At 50.2% G+C, this 24,499-nt stretch overlaps 1 protein-coding gene and 1 long non-coding RNA gene across 7 annotated transcripts in view; one reads left to right on the forward strand and one right to left on the reverse strand.

Moving 5' to 3' along the window:
* Positions 1–14,530, forward strand: part of LOC310684876 — an 86,405-nt gene extending 71,875 nt beyond the window's left edge. For both annotated transcript variants that reach the window (XR_014514916.1, XR_014514917.1), the window contains one exon: positions 14,242–14,530. This is a non-coding gene — a long non-coding RNA (uncharacterized lncRNA). The remainder of the gene's footprint in view (positions 1–14,241) is intronic.
* The window catches only part of EML2 (EMAP like 2), a 47,953-nt gene continuing 35,559 nt past the window's right edge, over positions 12,106–24,499 (reverse strand). For all 5 annotated transcript variants that reach the window (XM_083455050.1, XM_083455052.1, XM_083455049.1 and 2 more), the window contains 7 exons: positions 24,192–24,259; positions 22,432–22,520; positions 20,169–20,266; positions 17,280–17,367; positions 16,963–17,058; positions 15,117–15,247; positions 12,106–13,464 (listed from right to left, as the gene is read on the reverse strand). In XM_083455050.1, coding sequence (XP_083311176.1) covers positions 13,339–13,464; positions 15,117–15,247; positions 16,963–17,058; positions 17,280–17,367; positions 20,169–20,266; positions 22,432–22,520; positions 24,192–24,259 — 696 coding nt within the window. In that variant the 3' untranslated portion in view covers positions 12,106–13,338. The remainder of the gene's footprint in view (positions 13,465–15,116; positions 15,248–16,962; positions 17,059–17,279; positions 17,368–20,168; positions 20,267–22,431; positions 22,521–24,191; positions 24,260–24,499) is intronic.

The raw sequence follows: 24,499 nt of genomic DNA on the forward strand, positions 1-24,499 counted from the left end.
GCCCCTTTTTGGCCAATTACGGGTGTCACCCCAGGGCATTCCCGGGGGAGGGAGGCGAGAGATGGAGCGTCCCAGCGGCCGAACATTTTGTAGAAGAGATGGAAGCGATCCATCGTCAGCTTCAGCTCAACTTAGAAAGGGCCAAGGCACAATATAAGAAGCAGGCAGACAAGAACAGGAGGGAAGGTGAAACAGTACGGGTGGGGGATCAGGTGTGGTTGTCCACCCAAGGGTTGCCGTTCAAAGGGGGTTGTAAGAAATTAAGACCCAAGAGATTGGGACCCTTTGAGGTCATTCAGCAGGTCAACCCAGTGGCTTTCAAACTCCGGTTACCCAACCACATGAAATTGCACCCAGTGTTCCACAGGTCGTTACTGTCACCGTACAAGGGGGGAGGTGAAGGGGAGTACACCAGGGGACCAGTCTTGGAAGAGAGGGAGAGCAGTAACCATGTAGCGGAAATCCTCGATTCCAGGTGGAAGGGCAATCAGGTGGAGTATTTAGTGGCGTGGGAAGGGGAACCGGAGTCAGAAAACACTTGGGTGACAGCAGAGGAGGTCAATGACGAGGTTTTAACAGAAACGTTCCACCAAAGATTCCCGAGGAAACCACAGCCGGCAGCAAGGTTTAGGAGGGAGTATTTCGGCACCACAGACGAGGAAGAGGAACTGGAAGGATTCGCGGAGTCGGAGTTGGAAGAAGGAACGGACTCAGACGACGAGGAGTACCGAGAGACTAGGAACCGCAACAAGTGGAGAAAGGTGTTCGAAACTTCAGACGATGAGGAAGGTTCTTTCCGGGGTTTTACCTCCTCCCAACCCGTAGGGGAGGAGACGGGAGGGGGTGAAGGGGGCCCTGGAGGGGAGGTGGATGTCAGGGAACTGCCATCGGCAGCACAAGAGGTGCAAAGGCTCTCTGAGGTAGAGAGAGACGTAACACCTGAAGAGGGAACCAGTAGGGGGCGAACAGGAATGTCAAGGGAAGGAGAGTCGGAGGAATGGCTCAGAGACGTTTCCAGCGAGAACAGTGGGGATGTCTCAGGTCCTCCTATAGGGACACCCGTTCCTCGCTGGAAACTGTCACGCAGAGAGTCCAGAAGACGTGTTTCCGTTAAGGAGCTTTTATGTTGGAAACGTTTCCGAAAGCAACCACTTTCGGATTCTGCTAGCGACTGACGCAGCCATGCTGGAGGGGCTCCGTCACAGGCAGAGGTTTGAGAAACTGTTCAAACTCTGAGGGATTTGCAGTTTACACACAAGCAGCTCTTCATCCCATCACAGTACGCCTTATGGTCCGGTGTGCCTTATGGAGCAAAAAATACGGTATATTTCACCCACAGACACCGCCTTGAAGTGGCCCTGAAGAAAGGGGGAGCGGCGACGGCATCATAAACAAGCAAGCAAGGGAAAAAGGAAAAACCAGGCCTGAAAAAATAGAAAATAATGAGGCTTCTGAACATGTGCAGAGTGCTCAGCCTTCCTCAGGCCCCTGAGCCATTGCTGCCCTCCTTAGCTGGGGCTGGAGACTCCTCAGTCAGATGATGGGCAGTGCATTTGTGTGGGAGAGAGAAAGGGAGCCAGATCGGGAGCTAAGGGCTTCTGTTGCTTCGCTTTCTCCTTGTGGCCTCTTTTAGAAGGAAGCAACATGATATCAACACAGCCACATGGAACGGGGCCAGCATGACTTAAGGACGATGCGCTCAATAAGTAAGGGGGCGAGGAGCTGAAAGCTTCCTCAGATCAAATTTGGCACCGTTGTTGTTGTTTAGTCGTGTCCGCCTCTCCGTGACCCCCTGGACCAGAGCACGTCAGGCACTCCTGTCTTCCACTGCCTCCCGCAGTTTGGTCAAACTCATGCTGGTAGCTTTGAGAACACTATCCCACCATCTCGTCCTCTGTTGTCTGTCGTCCCCTTCTCCTTGTGCCCTCCATCTTTCCCAACATCAGGGTCTTTTCCAGGGAGTCTTCTCTTCTCATGAGGTAGCCAAAGTCTTGGAGCCTCAGCTTCAGGATCGGTCCTTCCAGTGAGCACTCAGGGCTGATTTCCTTCAGAATGGAGAGGTTTGATCTTCTTGCAGTCCATGGGGCTCTCAAGAGTCTCCTCCAGCACCAGAATGGTGGGACAGTGTTCTTGAAGCTACAAACATGAGTCTGACCAAACTGCGGGAGGCAGTGGAAGACAGGAGGGCCTGGCGTGCTCTGGTCCATGGGGTCACGAAGAGTCGGACACGACTAAATGAGTAAACAACAACAAGGGCAAAGGGGAGCAGGAGGGGGAGACTCCCTGGCTTCTTCCCCACTCTGCCTCTTGACCCGCCTCCTCTCCTGCCTCTTAGTCTGGTCTGCTCTCTGCCACAGCCTCTTCCCGCTCACCAAACCCTGTTGCCCCTTCAGCTTCCAGCATCTCCTCCCCCCAGTCTCCTCCTCCTTCTCCATCTGACCACGTTCAGCCACCAATCAATCCCCTGGCTCTGAGCTTTCTTCCCTTGGGGGGTCCCCAACTGGTGACTCCCCCCACTCCTGTACCCTGCCCGTCCGAGACAGCCCTTGCATGTTTACAGCAGGAATTGCCAATGGTGCTAGCAGACACCTTGACCTGCCTTCCAGGGCCCTGCAGGGTGGCATAAAGACCCCTGGATGTTCCCGTGAGCCAACCCCGGTGCCAGGCCGTGGTTACGTAACGGTGCTGAGCAGGCAGGTTGCAGGCAGAGAGGTGGGCAAACTGCAGCGCCAGGCAAGGATTAATGGCAAGAGGGCAGGTGAGGAGAAGGGTGTTCCTGCTGCCTCGGCCACCTCAGCCTGAAGGAGCACCCAGTCAATGCCAGCTGTGAGGGGTCATTTGCAAACATGACAAGAGGCCTGGCAGAACAGTATCAACCTGGGAGCCGGATCACCTGCAGTGTTTGCCCAGAGAAATTAATTTCACATGACTTTGGCTGGTTCAAAAGGCTGCAAGGTGATGAGATATTATACAACGCTCAACAGACTTAGACCCAATCAAACATGGACAAACAAAACCATTTTTTAAAAAAGAAAGAGCGTCAGGAATCACGCTGACAGACAGCTTCCCATGCAGGCCTGCAGGTCTTGCAAAGCTTCCATACAGGACTCAGGTCCAGACTTTCCTGGAGTGGGGCAGTGGGGCTGCCCCCGAGAAAGCCCTTTTATCTACAGTGAGGGGGGGGGAGTATTTGATCCCCTATCAACCAGCCAGCGCCTGCTTCTTGGGAGAAAAGCAATGACAAACCTAGACAGCATCTTAAAAAGCAGAGACATCACCTTGCCAACAAAGGCCCATATAGTTAAAGCTCTGGTTTTCCCAGTAGTGATGTATGGAAGTGAGAGCTGGACCATAAAGAAGGCTGATCGCCAAAGAATGGGTGCTTTTGAATTCTGGTGCTGGAGGAGACTCTTGAGAGTCCCATGGACTGCAAGAAGATCAAACCTCTCCATTCTGAAGCAAATCAGCCCCGAGTGCTCCCTGGAAGGACAGATCCTGAAGCTGAGGCTCCAAGACTTTGGCCACCTCATGAGAAGAGAAGACTCCCTGGAAAAGACCCTGATGCTGGGAAAGATGGAGTGAGAAGGGGACGACAGAGGACCAGATGGCTGGATAGTGTTCTCAAAGCTACCAGCATGAGTTTGACCCAACTGCGGGAGGCAGTGGAAGACAGGAGAGTGCCTGGCGTGCTCTGGTCCAGGGGGTCACGAAGAGTCGGACACGACTAAACGACTAAACAACAACAACAACCAGCCAGATGTCAGGCTCCCTGGTTTCTTCACTGTATGTAACGAGCTGAGATTAGAAGCACCCACTGTAAGGGAGAGGTCTTACCTGTAATCCCAGCTCGTTACAGTACCTGTACAAAAGACACCTGTCGACAGAAGCAATCAATCCAGTAGATTCCACCAACTAGCCACCATGACCAAGACCAAAGAGCTGTCCAAGGTTGTCAGGGACAAGACTGTAGACCTGCACAGGGCTGGACTGGGCTACAAGACTATTGCCAAGCAGCTTGGTGAGAAGGTGACAACAGTTGGTGCAAGAATTCGCAAATGGAAGAAACACAAAATAACTGCCAACCTCCCTCGGTCTGGGGCTCCATGCAAGATCTCATCTTGTGGAGTTGCAATGATCAGGAGAACGGTGATGAAGCAGCCCAGAACTACACGGGGGAAACTTGTCAATGATCTCAAGGCAGCTGGGACCATAGTCACCATGAAAACAGTTGGTAACACTCTACGCCGTGAAGGACTGAGATCTTGCAGAGCCCGCAAGGTCCCCTTGCTCAAGACAGCACATGTACAGGTCCGTCTGCAGTTTGCCAATGCACATCTGAATGACCCGGAGGAGAACTGGGTGAAAGTGTTGTGGTCAGATGAGACCAAAATCGAACTCTTTGGCATCGACTCAACTTGCCGTGTTTGGAGGAGGAGGAATGCTGCCTACGACCCCAAGAACACCATCCCCACCGTCAAACATGGAGGGGGACATATTATGCTTTGGGGGTGTTTATCTGCGATGGGGACATGACACCTTCACCGCATCGAAGGGACGATGGACAGGACCATGTATCATCAAATCTTGGGTGAGAACCTCCTTCCCTCAGCCAGGGCATTGAAAATGGGTCGAGGATGGGTATTCCAGCATGACAATGATCCATGGCCAAGGCAACAAAGGAGTGGCTCAAGAAGAAGCACATTAAGGTCCTGGAGTGGCCTAGAAAATCTGTGGAGGGAGATGAAGGTTCAAGTATCTACACATCAGCCTTGAAATCTTACTGACTTGGAGAGGATCTGCAAAGAGGATTGGGACAAAATACCTCCTGAGATGTGTGCAAACCTGGTGGCCACAGAAATGTCTGACCTTTGTAATTGCCAACAAGGGTTTTGCCACCAGGTACTAAGTCATCTTTTGCAAAGGCATCAAATACTCATTTCACTCATTATAATGCACATCAATCTCTGACTTTTGTCTACTGGGTTTCTGGGGGTTTTCCTGTTATTCTGTCTCTTGCAGCTACAATAAACCTACCATTACAATTATGAACTGGTCATTTCTTCGTCAGAGGGCAAACGGGCAAATTTAGCAGGGGATCATATACTCCCCACCCCCCCTCACTGTATTTCAGTTCATAAAATGAATGCATGGCTTGATTGAAAAAGAAGAAGTCTCAAAGCGGTTTACAAAGAGAATGGCGCCATAAAAGCTCAAGTAAAGACAACTCTTTAAAACATTCGGAAGATAAAACCAGCAATAAACTAAAGACAGTTTAAAACACACATCCGCATTCTTGGTAACTAGGTAGGCCTGTCTAAACAAAAGTGTTTTCAGCAGGCTCCTAAAGGAGTACGGTGAAGGCATCTGCCTGGCGTCAAGAGGCAGGGAGTTCCAGAGGACAGGCACTAAAAAAATTGATTTCTTACACATGCGGAACCGGTATCATGGGTCACCTGTAGCAGCGCTAACTCTGTGCACATTTTCTGATCATCGAGGGAAGGAGCCCCCATACCTCCTGCTCAAGATGTTAAGGGATGGAGAGGCCAGGGACCGCTGGCGTCATGCGCTTAGCCATGCACCATCCCCTGAAACATTTCGTGATGTCTTCCCTCCTAGATCTTCCAACGTCTTACATTTTTCTCCGCTGACGCTAAGCTGGGAGGCTTACAAGGGAGCGCTTGGCTACTTCAAGGCTTTTTGAACTCTAAATCCCATCCTTCAAAATATTTGCAGTTCCTGCCAGTTGTGTGTCGTCTCCACTGTAAAATAAAAAATCGTGTCCTTCCTTTCCTACCTCAAACCCAAAGGCGTCTTCTCGGTCCTCCTGCCCAGCACTCCACCCTCATAAAACAGCGGGGGGGTGAGGTGGCTGAATGTGGCCCCAAACCTCTCAATCTGGCCCCTGGGATTCAACCCCCTTCCCCAACCACACCATCAGATTTTCCCCAGCTGGAAGGCAACCTTGGTGATTGCCTCTTCCTTCTATGCACAGAGGTTACTGAGGGCTGTAGAAAGCAGCCTACAGCATGGAGGGAACATTTAAGTTCATTATTCTGCTCACTTTCACCTCTGGCCCAGCCCAGGATGGGCAAGTTGTCCCCCAGAATGAAAAAAAAGTTCCCTATTTGTATCATAAAGCTCTCCAGAGATTGGGAATGGTCTTTGTCTTTGCCTTTACCTTTATTATTATTGCTATTAAAAAGGTAAAGGGACCCCTGACCATTAGGTCCAGTCGTGCCCGACTCTGGGGTTGCGGCGCTCATCTCGCTTTATTGGCCGAGGGAGCCAGTGTACAGCTTCCGGGACATGTGGCCAGCCTGACTAAGCCGCTTCTGGCAAACCAGAGCAGCACACAGAAACGCCGTTTACCTTCCCGCCAGAGCGGTACCTATTTATCTACTTGCATTTTGACATGCTTTCGAACTGCTAGGTTGGCAGGAGCAGGGACCGAGCAACGGGAGCTCACCCCGTTGCTGGGATTCGAACTGCCGACCTTCTGATCGGCACGTCCTACATTCTGTGGTTTAACCCACAGCACCACCTGCGTCCCCATTATTGCTATTAGATTATGCCAATCTTGGCAAATCCGGAGGGTAACGTGCTTGAGGTAACCTATCAGCCCATGTTACTTTTCATGTTGGCCACAACCATGCAAGGAGTTCCATGGAAACAGCCATTAATTGGCAGCAAATTCTCCACCTTCCTCCCTTCCCAGAAGCTGCTGCTGCTGGAAATTAATCATAGAAGGTCAGTTGGGGTTTATTGACCCTCCCTTCCCTATCCCTCTAGACTTTTATGCACCTATTTCCCCCCCGCCCCTCCCCGGCTCCAATTGCTGGTGAACATAGTTAGCACTCCTGCCAACGAGAGCAAATCTTTTTCACCTAGGGCAACAGAGAAAAGAATGATTTTCTCCTTTTAATAAACCCGCACAATGCACACAGCTGAGCGGACCCAGAAAACTGCAGCAGCGTAAATTGCCTGACATTTGTCAGCAAAGCTTTTATGTTGGATTCCATCTCACTGGGTGGGAGCAGGAGATGAAGTGGGACTGAGAATTTTCCTCCTCCTCCTCCTCTTCTTCTTTGGTGATCCCTCGTAGCCGAGTAACATTGTCTTCCATAAACACGGTTTTAGCAGTGAGTCCGTAAGTGACTGTGGAGGCCAATTCTGGATCCACACGTCCTTCCACAGTGGGGACATTGGTTCCTGGGTGGGAGTTGATCACAGTGTGGATTTGCCAAGCATGCCTCCCTCTTAGCATGTTTCTCCCTAGCGTCCTGAGTTCGAGTGTCTTCAAAGCCCAGGACACCTTTGGTCAAGGCTGTTCTCCAACTGGAGCACTCGCAGGCCAGTGTTCCCCAGTTGTCAGTGTTTATACTGTTTAAGGGGTGCAGGATGGACCAGGTGTCTGGCTAAGATTGTTTCTACATGAGGGCTCTTCAGTGCTGTCAAAGGTTTGCTTTTCCATACCCAAGTGGAAGTCTTCAAGTTATAGGTAACCAGGCAGAGGGCCTTCTCAGTGGTGGCACCCGCCCTGTGGAATGCCCTCCCACCTGATGTCAAAGAGAAGAGCAACTACCAGACTTTTAGAAGACATCTGAAGGCAGACCTATTTAGGGAAGCTTTTAATGTTTGATGCATTATGGCATGTTAATATTTTGTTGGAAGCCGCCCAGAGTGGCTGGGGAAGCCCAGCCAGATGGGAGGGGTATAAATAAATTATTATTATTATTATTATTATTATTATTATTATTATTATTATTCCAAAAGGAACTACAGTGGTGCCTCGCAAGACGAAAAGAATCTGTTCCGCGAGTCTCTTCGTCTAGCGGTTTTTTCGTCTTATGAAGCAACCCAATTAGCGGATTAGCGGATTAGCGCTATTAGCGGTTTAGCGGCTATTAGTGGCTATTAAAGGCTTAAGGGATTAGAGGATTAGCTGCTAAAAGGCTATTAGCAGCTTAGTGCCTTAGAAAAAGGGGGTGGGGAGCGAAAAAAAATCGCAGGAACTCGCAAGACATTTTCGTCTTGCGAAGCAAGCCCATAGGAAATTCGTTCTGCGAAGCACCTCCAAAACGGAAAACCCTTTCGTCTAGCGGGTTTTCCGTCTTGCGAGGCATTCGGCTTGCGGGGCACCACTGTACTCTATTTCCAGCTTAACAATGGAAAGCACAATGCTGGTGGACAACAAAAGAGGTTTAAAGACACTCTCAAGGCAAATCTAGGAAAAAATATAGTATAAACACCGACAACTGGGCAACACTGGCTTGCGAGCACTCCAGTTGGAGAACAGCTGTTTCCAAAAGCGTCATGGACTTTGAAGAAGCACAAAGTCAGGAAGAAAGAGAGAAATGAACTAAGAGGAAGGCATGTTTGGCGCGTCCTCATTGTGATTAACTCCCACCCAGAAACCAATGTCTCCACTGTGGAAGGACGTGTGGATCCAGAACTGGCCTCCACAGTCCCCTATGGACACAGCACTAAGACTGCGTTCAATCTTACTCGGCAACACGAGTGATCGCCGAGAGAGGAATGAAAACAGCAGCTCCACCTCTTCCTTGGGATGACCCCATGTCACCCAGAAATGTCCCTCTCAGAATAGCTCCCCTTCGGCAGACGCCCTTTCCTACGCTGAATTAGTAGCTTCCTCTGGGCTGCTTCTGGCCCTTTAATAATGTTTCCTGTTCAGCACGGTGGTGGCCAATATCCTTTAATTTCCTGCCACTTAGTCAGCTCCAGTTCCCCACCAGAGCTTTAATTACTTTTTTCCTCTATTAAAATAAATCTGCAAAATAGCTCTGCTTCCCTTTCTGGTCTGTGCCAGTTTCTCTTCTAGACTTTGGACGGCTGTTTTATACAACATAGGGATCAGCCCTCTGCGCTGAAAGGGAGAATAAGGACGACGCTTTTAATTCTGCATGTGACGCTTCAAACCTGGCAGCGAAGCTTAGATCTCGAACATCACATTTAACACCAAAATTCAAGTGCTTAGCATTTGCCGGAGGCGGGGGGTTCCCTCTGAATATTTTGAAACTGGCAGGGCCTCAGCAGTCCCGAAATCTCGTAAACCGTCGGCTCCAAGAATTGTACATTAACAGAATACTGTATGATAAAATCCTAAATATTATGATGGGTTGTCTGGCAAATATACCATCATGTAGCAAATACAGCGGTACCTCGGGTTAAGTACTTAATTCGTTCCGGAGGTCCGTACTTAACCTGAAACTGTTCTTAACCTGAAGCACCACTTTAGTTAATGGGGCCTCCTGCTGCCGCCGCGCCGCCAGAGCACAATTTCTGTTCTCCTCCTGAAGCAAAGTTCTTAACCTGAAGCACTATTTCTGGGTTAGTGGAGTGGGAGCGTGTAACCTGAAGCGTATGTAACCCAAGGTACCGCTGTACTCGGGTGTCAATGGCTAAAATCATCTGGGGACAACCTCCAGCGTATTGCATTTGAGGGGAACAAACTGATTTCTAGAGAGAATGTTTGGAAGAACCTTTGTTACGAGAAATGTGGCAGATTTTTTTTCGGGGGGGAGGCGGTGGAACCCCTGCTGCGGGAGACCTTTTAAGGAAAACTCCTGGTCGGCTTGATTTGGCGCACGAGTGGACGTCCATGGCTCTCCAAATATCGTTGGACCTCCACCTAAACATTAGGAAGAACTTCCTGACAGTAAGAGCTGTTTGACAGTGGAATTTGCTGCCAAGGAGTGTGGTGGAGTCTCCTTCTTTGGAGGTCTTTAAGCAGAGGCTTGACAGCCATATGTCAGGAGTGCTCTGATGGTGTTTCCTGCTTGGCAGGGGGTTGGACTCGATGGCCCTTGTGGTCTCTTCCAACTCTATGATTCTAGGTACACCAGCCCCAGGCAGCCTATGCAGTAGTTGGGGGAGGGTGGGAGCTGGGAGTACAGAAACACTGAGAAGCCACAGGTGCCCTTGCCCAGATTTGGGCACAGAGGGCTATCGATAGCCACTGGTCCCAATGGCTGTGCTCTGCCTCAGATGCAGCCATGCTTCCGAATGCAAGATGCTGGAAGCCACAGGAGGGGAGAGTGTTGCATCTTGTTTAACAGACTCCAGTGGTACCTCAGTTTACAAACTCTGCTAACCCAGAAATAGTGCTTCAGGTTAAGAACTTTGCTTCAGGATGAGAACAGAAATTGTGCTCCGGTGGCACAGCGGCAGAAGGAGGCCCCATTAGCTAAAGTGGTGCTTCAGGTTAAGAACAGTTTCAGGTTAAGAACGGACCTCCAGAACAAATTAAGTTCTTAACCCGAGGTACCACTGTATTGTATTTTAATATTTTGTTGGAAGCTGCCCAAAGCGGCTAGGGAAACCCAGCCAGATAGGCGGGGAATACCTCATGTTATGTCTGCTTCATGTTACGGTCTTTTAGGTTACGTCCCGCGGCGACCCAGAAGTACCGGAAAGGGTTACTTCTGGGTTTCGCCGCTCGCACAAACGCGCAAAATGACATAATGCGCAGAACCCACAAATTGCAACCCGCACGTGTGCAGACGCACTGCTGCGGGTTGCGCTCTTTTCATGTTGCGAACAGGCCTCCGGAACTGTACAGTCATACCTCGGGTTGAAGTAGCTTCAAGTTAAGTATTTTCGGGTTGCACTCCGCGGCGGCCCGGAAGTAACAGAGCATGTTACTTACGGGTTTCGCCACTCGCGCATGTGCAGACGCTCAAAATGACGTCATGTGCGGAAGTGGCGAAACGGGACCCACGCACAGTCGCATTTACGTTTACTTCAGGATGCGAACGGGGCTCCAGAACGGATCCCGATCGTATCCAGAGGTACCACTGTATTATTATTATTATTATTATTATTATTATTATTATGCTCGGATCCTGCTTGCTCGTATCCCATAATGAGCATCTGGTCGGCCACTGTGAGAACAGGATGCCAGACTAGATGGGCCATTGGGCCTGATCCAGCGGGTGCTCTTCTGATATTGAAAAGAGACCGGTAGTCACATTCCAACTCCAGGTGCGATTTCTTCAGCTGGAATTCCAGCTAGTTTCTGGTCTCATCTTTAAGGTAAAGGTAAAGGTACCCCTGCCCGTACGGGCCAGTCTTGACAGACTCTAGGGTTGTGTGCCCATCTCACTCAAAGAGGCCGGGGGCCAGCGCTGTCCGGAGACACTTCCGGGCCACGTGGCCAGCGTGACATCGCTGCTCTGGCAAGCCAGAGCCGCACACGGAAACGCCGTTTACCTTCCCGCTAGTAAGCAAGTCCCTATTTATCTACTTGCACCCGGGAGTGCTTTCGAACTGCTAGGTTGGCAGGCGCTGGGACCGAACGACAGAAGCGCACCCCGCCGGGGGGATTCGAACCGCCGACCTTTCGATTGGCAAGCCCTAGGCGCTGAGGCTTTTACCCACAGCGCCACCCGCGGTCACATCTTTACAATCCCGCAAAAAAAAGTGTGCCATGTCGCCCGATTGCCGAATTACATAATCCTAGATGAGCTCCCCCACCCCCACTCTCCCTTCCCCGCCTGCTTTCTTAAATCCTCTCTGTATTTTTTTGAGAGAGCAGCAGAGATGAGAGAAACTAATCCAGTAGCAGCAGCAGATCATGATGATGAGAAGGAGCTGGCGAGGCTTCACTGCACCCTGGGACTCATCGGCCAGCAACACAGGGGAGGGTGGATGTCTGGCTTTTCTATAGAAGGACTTTCCAAAATCCTCTGGCCCCAACCCCAGGCTATGCTCAAGGGGCTTAGCTCTGGGACCGCCTCTGTTCCTCCGAGCAAAGAGGCCGCACGTTAAAAAGCCCCAAGCAGAGGGTGATGGAATCATCGAAGGGGCACCCCGAGGTCATCCAGCCCAGCCCGCCCCCTGCAAGGCAGGAATATGCAGCTGTCCCGTATGGCGATCCAACCTACGCCATTCTGTCACCAGCTGAGCTACGCCAGGCTCCTTTTGCTCCCGGCAGCATGACATTCATTGGGCAAACAAATTCGCCGCGAGCGCACTCGACCGCATACCTGACCTCGAAAAAGGCTGCTTGTTTAGGCTCACCCTGTGAGGTCTGTTTAAGGTTCAGGAGTTGCCCCTGACAATGACATTTACACACAGGAAGGCGTGTTTGTGTGTGTGTGTGCGTTGTTAGGTCTCTCTTTATTGTCGTATTCTTATTAAACAGCTTTCTAAGCTCTGCCACATTTTCTTTGGAAAATACAGAAGACAGACAGACAGACATGCTTTGCCCCTCCCCTTCCACCTTCCTGATCCTCGTCGGGCCCTGAAATTGCCAAAAACGCGTGCCACCCCCCCATCCCCAAACCATCAATATGTCCAGTGCAAAATACCGCCAACCTGGGCTGAAAATGTGACTCTGTTGGGGGTTTTAAAAAAAGGAGGTTATGTTGTCTCCGTGCCCTCCGATTTAGCTCCCCAGGACGCCTCTCCTTTTCCTCCGATTCAGACAGCGACAAGGGATTCCTCTGCTCCCAATATTGCTATTCACCCGTCTCCAACCTGGTGCCCTCCGTCAGTTTAGGAATATATAATTTCCCATCATCCCCAGGGAATGCCTGGCCAAGTCCAATGCCGTGGCGCGAAAGGGCAGCCGTCTTAATTCATGGCTGCATGTATAAAGTAGGGGGCAAGGCCCACTTTGCATGGAAACGGACCATCGGGAGACCCAGGGCGGGAGAGATAAAGCCCTTCTCCAAAGCACCGATTCGGGGAATGTGATGGAGGGGCACAGGTGGCTTCAAAGGAAGATGAGCAAATTCACGGAGGGGGAGAAGGATGTCCGGAAAAACGGAAAAAGGACTCGCCGAATGCCTCTTCGCAAAGCTCTGGGTGCGATAGGGAATGGGGGAGATTGGGGGAGCGGGAATCAAAAACCTCGCCGGTCAAAGCAGGTCTCAAACTGCTTGACATCCATAGTGCAAACATCTGGGGAGGATAGCGAAATCTGCGGGCGGCAGCTTCCCCCTCCATGATTTCTTAAATGAGAGGCGCAGAGGCTGCCTCACAATTTAGGAAAAAGCACCCCCCCACACACCAACGCAGTCACATTCTCAGCCTGTGCAACCTCCAGCCTTTAAATATAGATATATAGAGATAGATCTGGATATATATTATCATTATTCATATAGAGATGTCTGTAAAATATAGCTCCGCCGTATCCTCTCTTTAAATCTTCCTCTTTCCACAATCCCACCCCCCCACATTGCTGTCACTCCCAACCTCAAAAAGTGTTTAATAGGATCCAACCCCACCCCCAACCCTACTCGTTGCCCCGTTCCCTCCCCCTGGGAGGGGAAAAGCCCCGCTTGCCCCCCCCCCCCGCCCTGCCCTGCCCTCCCCCTAGACGAGGCGCCACTGGAGGATGCTGGTGTCGGTCCCACCGGTGGAGAGCAGCAGGCTGTCGTCGTGTAGGAAGGCAATGTTGGTGACATGGCTGCTGTGGCCGTTGTACGTGTGGCTGGGGGCCTGGAGCAAGAGAGAGAGGAAAGGGGTCTCAGGAGAGGGCAGGAGAAACGCACAAAGGCCGGCCGCCCTGCTTGTCAAAAGCCTTCCCGAATCAAGATACACTATGTCCACAGCGTTCCCCTGATCCACCAAGCTTGTAACTCCGAGGATGGCAAGTGGGGCTGGCGGGGCGGGGGGAGATTCCAAGACAATCAAATACTGCAATTAATCCAGAATGCAGCAGCCAGACTGGGGACTGGGAGCGGCTGCTGGGACCACATAACACCAGTCCTGAGAGATCTGCATTGGCTCCCAGTATGTTTCCGAGCACAATTCAAAGTGTTGGTGCTGACCTTTAAAGCCCTAAACGGCCTAGGTTCTGTATACCTGAAGGAGCATCTCCACCCCCATTGTTCAGCCCGGACACTGAGGTCCAGCTCCGAGGGCCTTCTGGCGGTTCCCTCATTGCGAGAAGCAAAGCTACAGGGAACCAGGCAGAGGGCCTTCTCGGTAGTGGTGCCCGCCCTGTGGAACGCCCTCCCTTCAGATGTGAAGGAAATAAGCAGCTATCTTCTTTTTAAAAGACATCTGAAGGCAGCCCTGTTTAGGGAAGTTTTTAATATTTAATGCTGTATTGTTTTTAACACTTGATTGGGAGCCGCCCAGAGTGGCTGGGGAAACTCAGCCAGATGGGCGGGGTATAAAATATTATTATTATTATTATTATTATTATTATTAACAATAATAAACATTTAAACATTTCAGTGTAATACAGTATAGTTTCTTTTTCCTCTGCAGAATATGGATAGATGTCTTTTCAAAACGAGAGCAAGAGCATCGAGTGACACTGAGGACAACCTCATCCTATAAATGAGATCACCCAAGCAAATGCGAGCTCATACGTCTCCTTGAGTTTGCATACATACTTAAGGTACATATAGGCTTGTTTATAATTGTATTTGGGGAATGATTCACGTTCTTAGGTAGCTGCACGCTTCTCTATTTGCTGTGTGTCCCGTGATAACATTATAAAGCAGTCGCGCTCTATGTTATAAATCAACGAGTTGCTTCTTTTTATCCTCCAACGTATTTCTTATACAGTGGTACCTCGCAAGATGAATGCCTCGGAATATGAAAAACTCGCAAGACGAAAGAGTTTTCCGTTTTCTGAGTTGGTTCGCAAGACGGATTTCCCTATGGGCTTGCTTCGCAAGATGAAACGTCTTGCGCCTTTTTTTTTTTTAAACCGCCAATGCATTCCTATGGGAAACCGTCAATACACATTGGTGCTTCGCAAGACGAGAAAACTCGTAGAACGAAAAAACTCGCAGAACGAATTAATTTCGTCTTGCGGGCCACCACTGTATTTAAAAAAACCAGTGTGCTGCGAACAAATTTTTATTCTGAAGCTGTGGCCCAGAGAAATCTTTTTGAGAACCACTTTGCTGGGGGGGGGGGACCCAGACACGCAGGCACTGCGGAAACCGGGGGGACGGGGTTGAGTGGCAGATGCCGTGAGCAACTGGGAAAGAGACGAGCCAAGAGAGGCTGGTGGGGAAGTCTCAGGACACCCCCTTGCCCGCTTTCAGGCTACTTAGAAGGAGAGCAGAAGGAAAGGATCGGGGCAAGACGAGAGGGTAAGAGACCCTGGGGAGGGGGGGCGGGAGGCTCACCCGCGGCTGGCAGCAAGGGTAGGAGAACAGGTGCACTTTGCCAAAGTCGTCGGCAGACGCCAGGAGCTTCCCGTCGTGGGAGCGGCAGACGGCGTTGATGTCGGTGCCGTCCGCACCCTCCGGCCAGATCCCTAACAGGGCAGAGAAAAAGTCAGCGGCGGAAATAACAGTAATAATAATACAGTCGTGCCTTGGAAGTCCCCTTCACGGATCCCTGCCTTGCCGTGGCGAAGGGGCTTGAATAACTCAGAGAAGCTATCAACTATGCCATGCAGGGCCACCCAAGATGGACAGGTCATAGTGGAGAGTTTTGACCAAACGTTATCCACCTGGAGCAGGAACCGGCAAGCCACTCCAGTATCCCTGCCAAGGAAACTCCATGGACAAACTCCCTGGAAAAGACCCTGATGTTGGGAAAGATGGAGGGCGCAAGGAGAAGGGGACGGCAGAGGACGAGATGGTTGGACAGTGTTCTCGAAGCTACCAGCATGAGTTTGACCAAACTGCGGGAGGCAGTGGAAGACAAGAGTGCCTGGCGTGCTCTGGTCCAGGGGGTCACGAAGAGGCAGACACAACTAAACGATTAAACAACAACAACAACAACCTTGGAAGTAGAAGCGAATCCGTTCCGGAAGTCCGTTTGACTTCGAAAATGTTCAGAAACTAAATTGCGGCTTCTGATCAGCTGCCAGAAGCTCCTGCAGCTGATCAGAAACAATGGAATCCCTGTCGGACGTTCAAAAGAACGTTCGCAAACCGGAACACTCACTTCTGGGTTTGCGGCGTTCAGGAGCCAAAACGTCTGAGTCGCAAGGCGTTTGACAACCAAGGTACGACTGTAATAATTTTCTTATTTGTACGCCGCGCATCTGACTGGGTTGCTTTGGGCGGCTTCCAACATATATAGAAACAAGAAGAAGAGTTTGGATTTGATATCCCGCCTTTCACTCCCTTTAAGGAGTCTCAAAGCGGCTAACATTCTCCTTTCCCTTCCTCCCCCACAACAAACACTCTGTGAGGTGAGTGGGGCTGAGAGACTTCAGAGAAGTGTGACTGGCCCAAGGTCACCCAGCAGCTGCAGGTGGAGGAGCGGGGAAGCGAGCCCGGTTCACCAGATTACGAGTCCACTGCTCTTAACCACTACACCACACTGGCTCGAAACTTCCAACATTAAAAAACATCCAACATTAAAAAACTTCCCTATACAGGGGAAAGAAGCTGTAACATCCCACCAAGCCATCCCGTTTTCCCGTTTTGTGCATTGTAACCGGCAATGCCCAAACGAAAACCCTCTGTTGCTCGCTGGACCAACCATCTGCATGGCCGAAAGGACTGGCAGGAGTGGGGGTTGGGTGGTCCGTAAGGGACATTTGGCATATCCTATTCTGCCTGGTTTAGCGGTAACCAGGGGGTTGCTTGCCGATGTTTTCACAGTTTGAAAACAAAAGAAATCATTTATTGAGAAGAGGAAGTGGGGGAGCCCTGACCACCACCTCTGGCCAGCCAGACGGGTGGGGTATAAATAATTATTGTTGTTATTATTTATTCCATTTGTGCTTCTGGGCGGAGCCAAGGGCATCATCCTGTCTGAGGGGGTTAAAGGATGAAGTGTGTACCTCAGTTTTGGGGAGGCCCGCAGAGCCTTTCTGAAGGCAGCCCTGTTTAGGGAAGCTTTTAATGTTTGATGCATTACTGTATTTTAATATTTTGTTGGAAGCTGCCCAGAGTGGCTGGGGAAGCCCAGCCAGATGGGCAGAGTATAAAAAATAAATTATTATTATTATTATTATTATTATTATTATTATATTTCTTGCTCACACCACCCGCCCAGCCAGGAGACACTCACCAAAGACCCCAAAGCCCAGGACGCAGGTGGCCGTGGCCCAGTCCATGTTGCGGACGGCCTCAGCGCTGGTGATCTGGCGGCAGGTGGAGGGGTCCCCTGTAGGGAGGGAGGAGGAGGAGGAGGAGGCGGAAGGAGACACAGACAAGAAAATGTAAAGCACGTTATGCCAGCAGAACCTGGGCTGTTCCTTCTGCAGAGATCGTAAATTGTGGAAACAGACTCTGAAGGAGAAGATTGTCTGATAAGGAGGACGCCTCCTAGTCCCTCTCCCAGCGCAAAGGTGGCGCTAAGAAAAAGAACCCAAACTCTATACTCACAGTACAGGATTTCGTAATCGCCAGAATTGGTGACCAAACAGCTGCTGTCAAATGCCCAGTCCAGATGGGTGATGAAACTGGAGTGGCCCTAGAGCAAAGGGGAGATTTTAGATTCACACACACACACCTGCAAGGGGAACACTTCCTATTACACACATAACCCCGAGGCTCCTCATGGGGTCCCTGCCAAGGGAGCATATTCACCCAGTCAAACTGGCTCCTGGTGGAGTACAGGGTCAGGTTCAAGGTCCCAGGCCCTAAGAAAGTCAGACCATCCTCCACCAGGGCCAGGGCCTTCTTAGTGATGGCTCCGACCTGGTGGAATGCTCTGTTCCAGGAGACTAGGACCCTGCAGGATTTAACCTCCTTCCATCGGGCTTGTAAGACAGAGCTATTCTGCCTGGCCTTTAATTTGAACTCAGCCTGATCTTTTATTTCCCTTCTCTTCTCTTCTCTTCTCTTCCCTTCCCCTCCCATTTTATGAAGATCACCCGCTCTGAGACGCTCCAGTTAATTCTCCCCTGGCCTCCTTGATGGCCCAAGTAGGACCAATTCAGCCAGCTAGCCCTGGGGATTATCTAACTGATTTTTGAATTTTATTGTTATTCATGTTTTTATACTGTATTTTATGCTGCTTTTATAATTAAGTGTTTTAAATTTGTTGTTAGCCGCCCTGAGCCCGGTTTTTGAACCGGGAAGGGCGGGGTATAAATAAAAATTTATTGTTATTATTATTGTTGTTTGATGCTCTACAACCCCTCAGAAACCACAGAATCGTTGACTTGGAAGGGACAAGGATCATCTAGTCCAACCCCCCTGCAATGCAAGATTATGCAGTTGTCCCATAAAGGGATCAAGCCTGCGACGTTGGCACTATCAGCCCCACGCTCTAACCAACCGAGCCCAGAGCGTTTTATTTCCCTTCAAGGCAAAGGACCCTGGCGCTCACGGTCACCGTGTGCCCTGCTAATCTCCTCGCTGTGCCCAGATGAGGTAGACACTCTGCGCATGGCCAGAGGCTCATGTTGTTCAGCATCTTCTGGGGCCGAGTCAAAAAAAGCCCAGGAAATCAGGCTGTTGTGGACAGCCGTACCTGCCCAGAGGAGTGAAGCACCACAAACCATTATCCATTTTTCAAAAGGATAATTAAAAAAAAAAAAAAAAAGACATACTGTACGGCTGGCTGGACCCCTAAATCTGACAGAGCAGCTCCCTCTGCTGCCCACTTGCAATATTACAGTATTTCGCTATCTTAATATGGCAGCCTTTGTCAAACTGGTGCCCTTGATATAAAGCTATGGTTTTCCCAGTAGTGATGTATGGAAGCGAGAGCTGGACCATCAAGAAGGCTGATCGCCAAAGAATGGATGCTTTTGAATTCTGGTGCTGGAGGAGACTCTTGAGAGTCCCATGGACTGCAAGAAGATCAGACCTCTCCATTCTGCAGGAAATCAGCCCTGAGTGCTCACTGGAAGGACAGATCCCAGAGCTGAGGCTCCAAGACTTTGGCCACCTCATGAGAAGAGAAGACTCCCTGGAAAAGACCCTGATGATGGGAAAGATGGAGGGCACAAGGAGAAGGGGACGGCAGAGGACGAGATGGTGGGACAGTGTTCTCGAAGCTACCGGCATGAGTTTGACCAAACTGCGGGAGGCAGTGGAAGACAGGAGGGCCTGGCGTGCTCTGGTCCAGGAGGTCACGAAGAGTCGGACACGACTAAACGACTAAACAACAACAATTCCCATCAGCCCCCAGCCAGCACCGTCGCTGGGGCTGATGAGAGTTGTGGTCCAAAACATAATGGAGGGTACCAGCTTGGCGAAGACCGCCTTACAAGGATGCAACAGGTGGTGCCTGAAACAGAAGATGCCCGGAATAGCTGTAAATACTTCATAGCTGAGCATCTGACCCAACAGCTCAAGTGGGGACCAAAGAGATCCCGTTCAGCCATGTCGCCACAGGGATGCTTCTGCTTCTGATACTAGATTTGAGTTTCTTTTGCGATACGTAAGTTTTTGCCAGCTGCTTTGGAGAGTCTGGGCTAGAAAAAAGTGGGGTGTAAATATTCCACCCCCTGGAGACGCAACTCTTTACCCTGTTTTCCGCACTTAAGGTGTATAGTCATGCCTCGGGTTACAGACGCTTCAGGTTGCGTGTTTTCGGGATACAGATGCGCCGAAACCCGGAAGTACTGGAACGGGTTACTTCTGGGTTTTGGCGCTCACGCATGCGCAGAAGCGCCGAATCGCAACCCACATGTGCGCAGACACGGTGCTGTGGGTTGCGGACGTGCCTCCCACATGGATCACGTTCGCAACTCGAGTGTCCACTGTGTATCTTTAAGGTAAAGGTAAAGGGACCCCTGACCATTAGGTCCAGTCATGACTGACTCTGGGGTTGCGGCACTCATCTCGCTTTACTGGCCGAGGGAGCCGGCATACAGCTTCCGGGTCATGTGGCCAGCAAGACTAAGCTGCTTCTGGCGAACCAGAGCAGCGCATGCAAACGCTGTTTACCTTCCCGCCGGAGTGGTACCTATTTATCTACTTGCACTTTGACGCACTTCCGAACTGCTAGGTTGGCAGACCGAGCAATGGGAGCTCACCCCGTCACGGGGATTCGAATCACCAACCTTCTGATCGGCAAGTCCTAGGCTCTGTAGTTTAACCCACAGTGCCACCCGCGTCCCTTTTTGTGTATCTTTGGCACCCGCCTTATATTGTGATTGTGAGTTGTTTTTAAACGTGGCGTTTTGGATGTTGTAACCTTTGGGTGAAAGGAAGTCAAGGGAGGAAGGAAGGAAGGAAGGAAGGAAGGAAGGAAGGAAGGAAGGAAAGGAATCTTTCTGGGCAGAATGCAATTCTGTCTTTGGTTGTGCCTCCACTCACCGAACACTTGCCGACGCGGCCGTACTTCCTGCCACCCTCAGAAACCAGGTAGATGTAGACAAAGTTGTCGTGGGAGCCCAGGGCCAGGTATTTGCCATCTGCAAAGCACAAAAGCAAGAGTCAGGGGCCTGGAGGGGTGGGCAGACACTGGAAGGCAAAGTGGGGGTCTCAATGCACCTCAGAATTTTTAGTCTCCAGCGCACACTTAGAATCAGAGAGTGGTAGAGTTGGAAGGGACCCCGAGGGTCATCCAGTCCAACCTCCTGCAATGCAGGAATCTCAGCTGAAGCATCTGTGATGGACGGCCATCCAACCTCTATTTAAAAACCTCCAAGGAAGGAGAGTCCACCACCTTCCGAAGGAGTCAGTTCCAATAGGCTTAGGGGTGTTTTTTTTTTGGTAATATTTGAACATTGCTTTCCACTGAAAAGGTCCCGGAGAATATTCCCAACCCGGCAAAAAAAGTTTTTAGAAAATTGCATAAGCGTTGTTAAAAACAAATTGAACATTGCAACAACATATCTCTGGGATTCAGTGTCCCTCCAAATCCCATCATATTATAAGTAGGGCTGCCTCTGAAGACGGTTCGGAAACTCCAGCTGGTGCAGAATTCAGCGGCCAGGTTGCTCACTGGAGCAAGATGGTTTGAGCATATTACACTGATCCTGGTCTGACTCCACCGGCTACCAATTAGCTTCCAGGCCCAATTCAAAGGGCTGGTTTTGACCTATAAAGCCTTAAATGGCGCAGGACCGCAATACTTCAAGGACTGCCTCTTTCCATATGAACTGGACCCTGAGATCATTTTTTGAGTCCCTTCTTTGTGTGCTGCCTCCATGAGAGGTCCGGAGGGTGACAACATGAGAACGGGACCTTTTCTGCAGTGGCTCCCCGTCTGTGGGATGCTCTCCCCAGGGAAGTTCGCCTGGCACCTTCGTTATATACGTTTAAGCGCCAGGCAAAAACATTCCATTTTAACCAGGCCTTTGGTTGATCTGATTGAAATGTGTTTTTTGTTTGGGGGGGGCTATTGTGTTGTTTTTATTAGGTATTTTGTGATTTTATATCTTGATTTTATTCTGTGAACTGCCCTGAAACACCCAGGTATAGGGCGGTATATAAATCCTAATAATAATAATAATAATAATAATAATAATAATAATAATAATAATAATTTGCTGGGAATCGCAGGAGGGAGAGAGGGCAATTGAATTCGTGTTCTGCTTTTGGGCTCCCTTAGGCATTTGGCTGGTCACAGGGAGACAGGACGCCCTCTCCCACCGGCCAACTAGCCGAATCTTTGGTCTGACCCAAAGCTCTTTACGCTCCTTCCGTTAAGAACGAAGGAATGAACCTAGAGGACAAGCCCTCCTATCTTAACAGCGAATGCTCTGCTTGCCTTTCCCAGGCGGAATCATAGAATCCTAGAACAGTTGGAAGAGACCCCAAGGGCCATCGAGTCCAACCCCCTGCCAAGCAGGAAACACCATCAGAGCACTCCTGACATATGGTTGTCAAGCCTCTGCTTAAAGACCTCCAAAGAAGGAGACTCCACCACACTCCTTGGCAGCAAATTCCACTGTCAAACAGCTCTTACAGTCAGGAAGTTCTTCCTAATGTTTAGGTGGAATCTTCTTTCTTGTAGTATGGATCCATTGCTCCGTGTCCGCTTCTCTGGAGCAGCAGAAAACAACCTTTCTCCCTCCTCTATGTGACATCCTTTTATATATTTGAACATGGCTATCATATCACCCCTTAACCTCCTCTTCTCCAGGCTAAACATGCCCAGCTCCCTTAGCCGTTCCTCATAAGGCATCGTTTCCAGGCCTTTGACCATTTTGGTTGCCCTCCTCTGGACACGTTCCAGTTTGTCAGTGTCCTTCTTGAACTGTGGTGCCCAGAACTGGACACAGTACTCCAGGTGAGGTCTGACCAGAGCAGAATACAGTGGCACTATTACTTCCCTTGATCTAGATGCTATACTCCTATTGATGCAGCCCAGAATTGCATTGGCTTTTTTAGCTGCCGCGTCACACTGTTGGCTCATGTCAAGTTTGTGGTCAACCAAGCTTGGTTGTGGTCAACCAAGCTTGTGGTCAAAAAAGCTACTTGTGGACATCATAATTCGACAACAACAACAACAGAAGCTAAACGCAAAGACAAATCAACAGATCACTGTAGGATTCTGCCACAACCTTCCTTCCAAACCCACCTCTTGGCTCCTCCCTCCGTACCCCTCTCCCCCCCCCCCCACATTTCCTACCTGGGGAGAAGCTGACCACAGAAATGGGCTCCCCTCCATCCGTGTGAATGGTCACCAGATCTCGGGTCTCCGTGTCCAGCACTAGCCACCTGAATTGAAAATTGAAGCAGAGAAGGGAGGGGAAAGTTTTCTAGGAGGCCATGCGACAGTTTCTTTGGCTGTGTGGTGGCAGGACAGAAGGGGAGGAAGAGACTCCCCAGAGGGGAAAAAATAATCAGATCTGTTGGACTGATTTTGGGGAAGCGCCAGAGTTCAGAGGGGAATCATAGAATCCTAGAGTTGGAAGAGACCACAAGGGCCATCGAGTCCAACCCCCTGCCAAGCAGGAAACACCATCAGAGCACTCCTGACATATGGTTGTCAAGCCTCTGCTTAAAGACCTCCAGAGAAGGAGACTCCACCACACTCCTTGGCAGCAAATTCCACTGTCGAACGGCTCTTACTGTCAGGAAGTTCTTCCTAATGTTTAGGTGGAATCTTCTTTCTTGTAGTTTGGATCCATTGCTCCGTGTCATGTGCCTTGCATGCAGAAGGACCCAGGTTTAATCTCTCGCTTGGCACGTTCATTACATATCTTCAAGTTTCTCTTTAGGGCTTTTGGCTGGTTAACATTCTACGGCCTTTTAAACGTACAGTGGTGCCTCGCAAGATGAAAAGAATCCGTTCCGTGAGTCTCTTCGTCTAGCGGTTTTTTCGTCTTGCAAAGCAAGCCCATTAGCGGATTAGCGCTATTAGCGGTTTAGCGGCTATTAGTGGCTATTAAAGGCTTAAGGGATTAGTGGATTAGCTGCTAAAAGGCTATTAGCAGCTTAGTGCCTTAGAAAAAGGGGGTGGGGAGCAAAAAAAACCCCCCAGGAATCACAAGACATTTTCATCTCGCGAAGCAAGCCCATAGGAAATTCGTCCTGCGAAGCACCTCCAAAACGGAAAACCCTTTCGTCTAGCGGGTTTTCCGTCTTGCGAGGCATTCATCTTGCGGGGCACCACTGTACTTCGTTTTATTACGAATTTTGTGTTCTTGTTTTGTGCTTTTAATATTGCGAACCGCCCTGCGAACCCTGGGTGAAGAATGGTATGCAAATTCAAATCATCATTACCATCTCCAGGCAGGGCCGTTGTCTGAAACCCTGAGGAGATTAATTGGCTACCAATTAATAAATAATTAATAATAATAATAATAATAATTTATTTATACCCCACCCATCTGGCTGGGTTTCCCCAGCCACTCTGGGCGGCTCCCAATCGAATGTTAAAAACAATACAGCATTAAATATTAAAAACTTCCCTAAACAGGGCTGCCTTATTTCTTTGACATCTGGTGGGAGGGCGTTCCACAGGGCGGGGGCCACCACCAAAAAGGCCCTCTGCCTGGTTCCCTGTAACTTCACTTTTCACATCTACTTGAACTTTGACGTGCTTTCGAACTGCTAGGTTGGCAGGATCAGGGACCAAGCAACGGGAGCTCACCCCGTCGCGGGGATTCGAACTGCCAACCTTCTGATCGGCAAGCCCAAGAGGCTCAGTGGTGTAGACCACAGCGCCACCCGCGTCCAATACAGTGGTACCTCGGGTTAAGAACTTAATTCCTTCTGGAGGTCCGTTCTTAAGCTGAAACTGCTCTTAACCTGAGGTACTACTTTAGCTAATTGGGCCTCATCCTGAAGCAAAGTTCTTAACCCAAGGTACTATTTCTGGGTTAGTGGAGTCTGTAACCTGAAGCGTCTGTAACCCGAGGTACCACTGTAAATAATAATAATTACCTGCCAGTTACAGTGCCCACCACTAGAACAGAGCCGCTGGGATGGAATCCAGCCGAGCGAGCTGCGTCCTGCAGGAGACAGAGAAAGGAAGTGCAATTATGGGATGTGTAGCGCTAAGCATGGGAACCATTTTATGTCACCAGGGAATTGGGGAGGGAGGGATCCCACGGAACTGCATGGGCATCACCCAAGTGATCTTCCCGGGGTGCAAGCCTGGGCGGTGTGTCTGGAGGTCCTGGGCTGCCCAGAGGACAAGACCCCCCCCCCATCCTCAGCCTCACCAAAGGAAAGCAGAGCAAGACATTTGG

This window comes from Podarcis tiliguerta (genome assembly GCF_965153285.1).
Source record: "Podarcis tiliguerta genome assembly, chromosome: 8".
Lineage (NCBI taxonomy): Eukaryota > Metazoa > Chordata > Lepidosauria > Squamata > Lacertidae > Podarcis > Podarcis tiliguerta.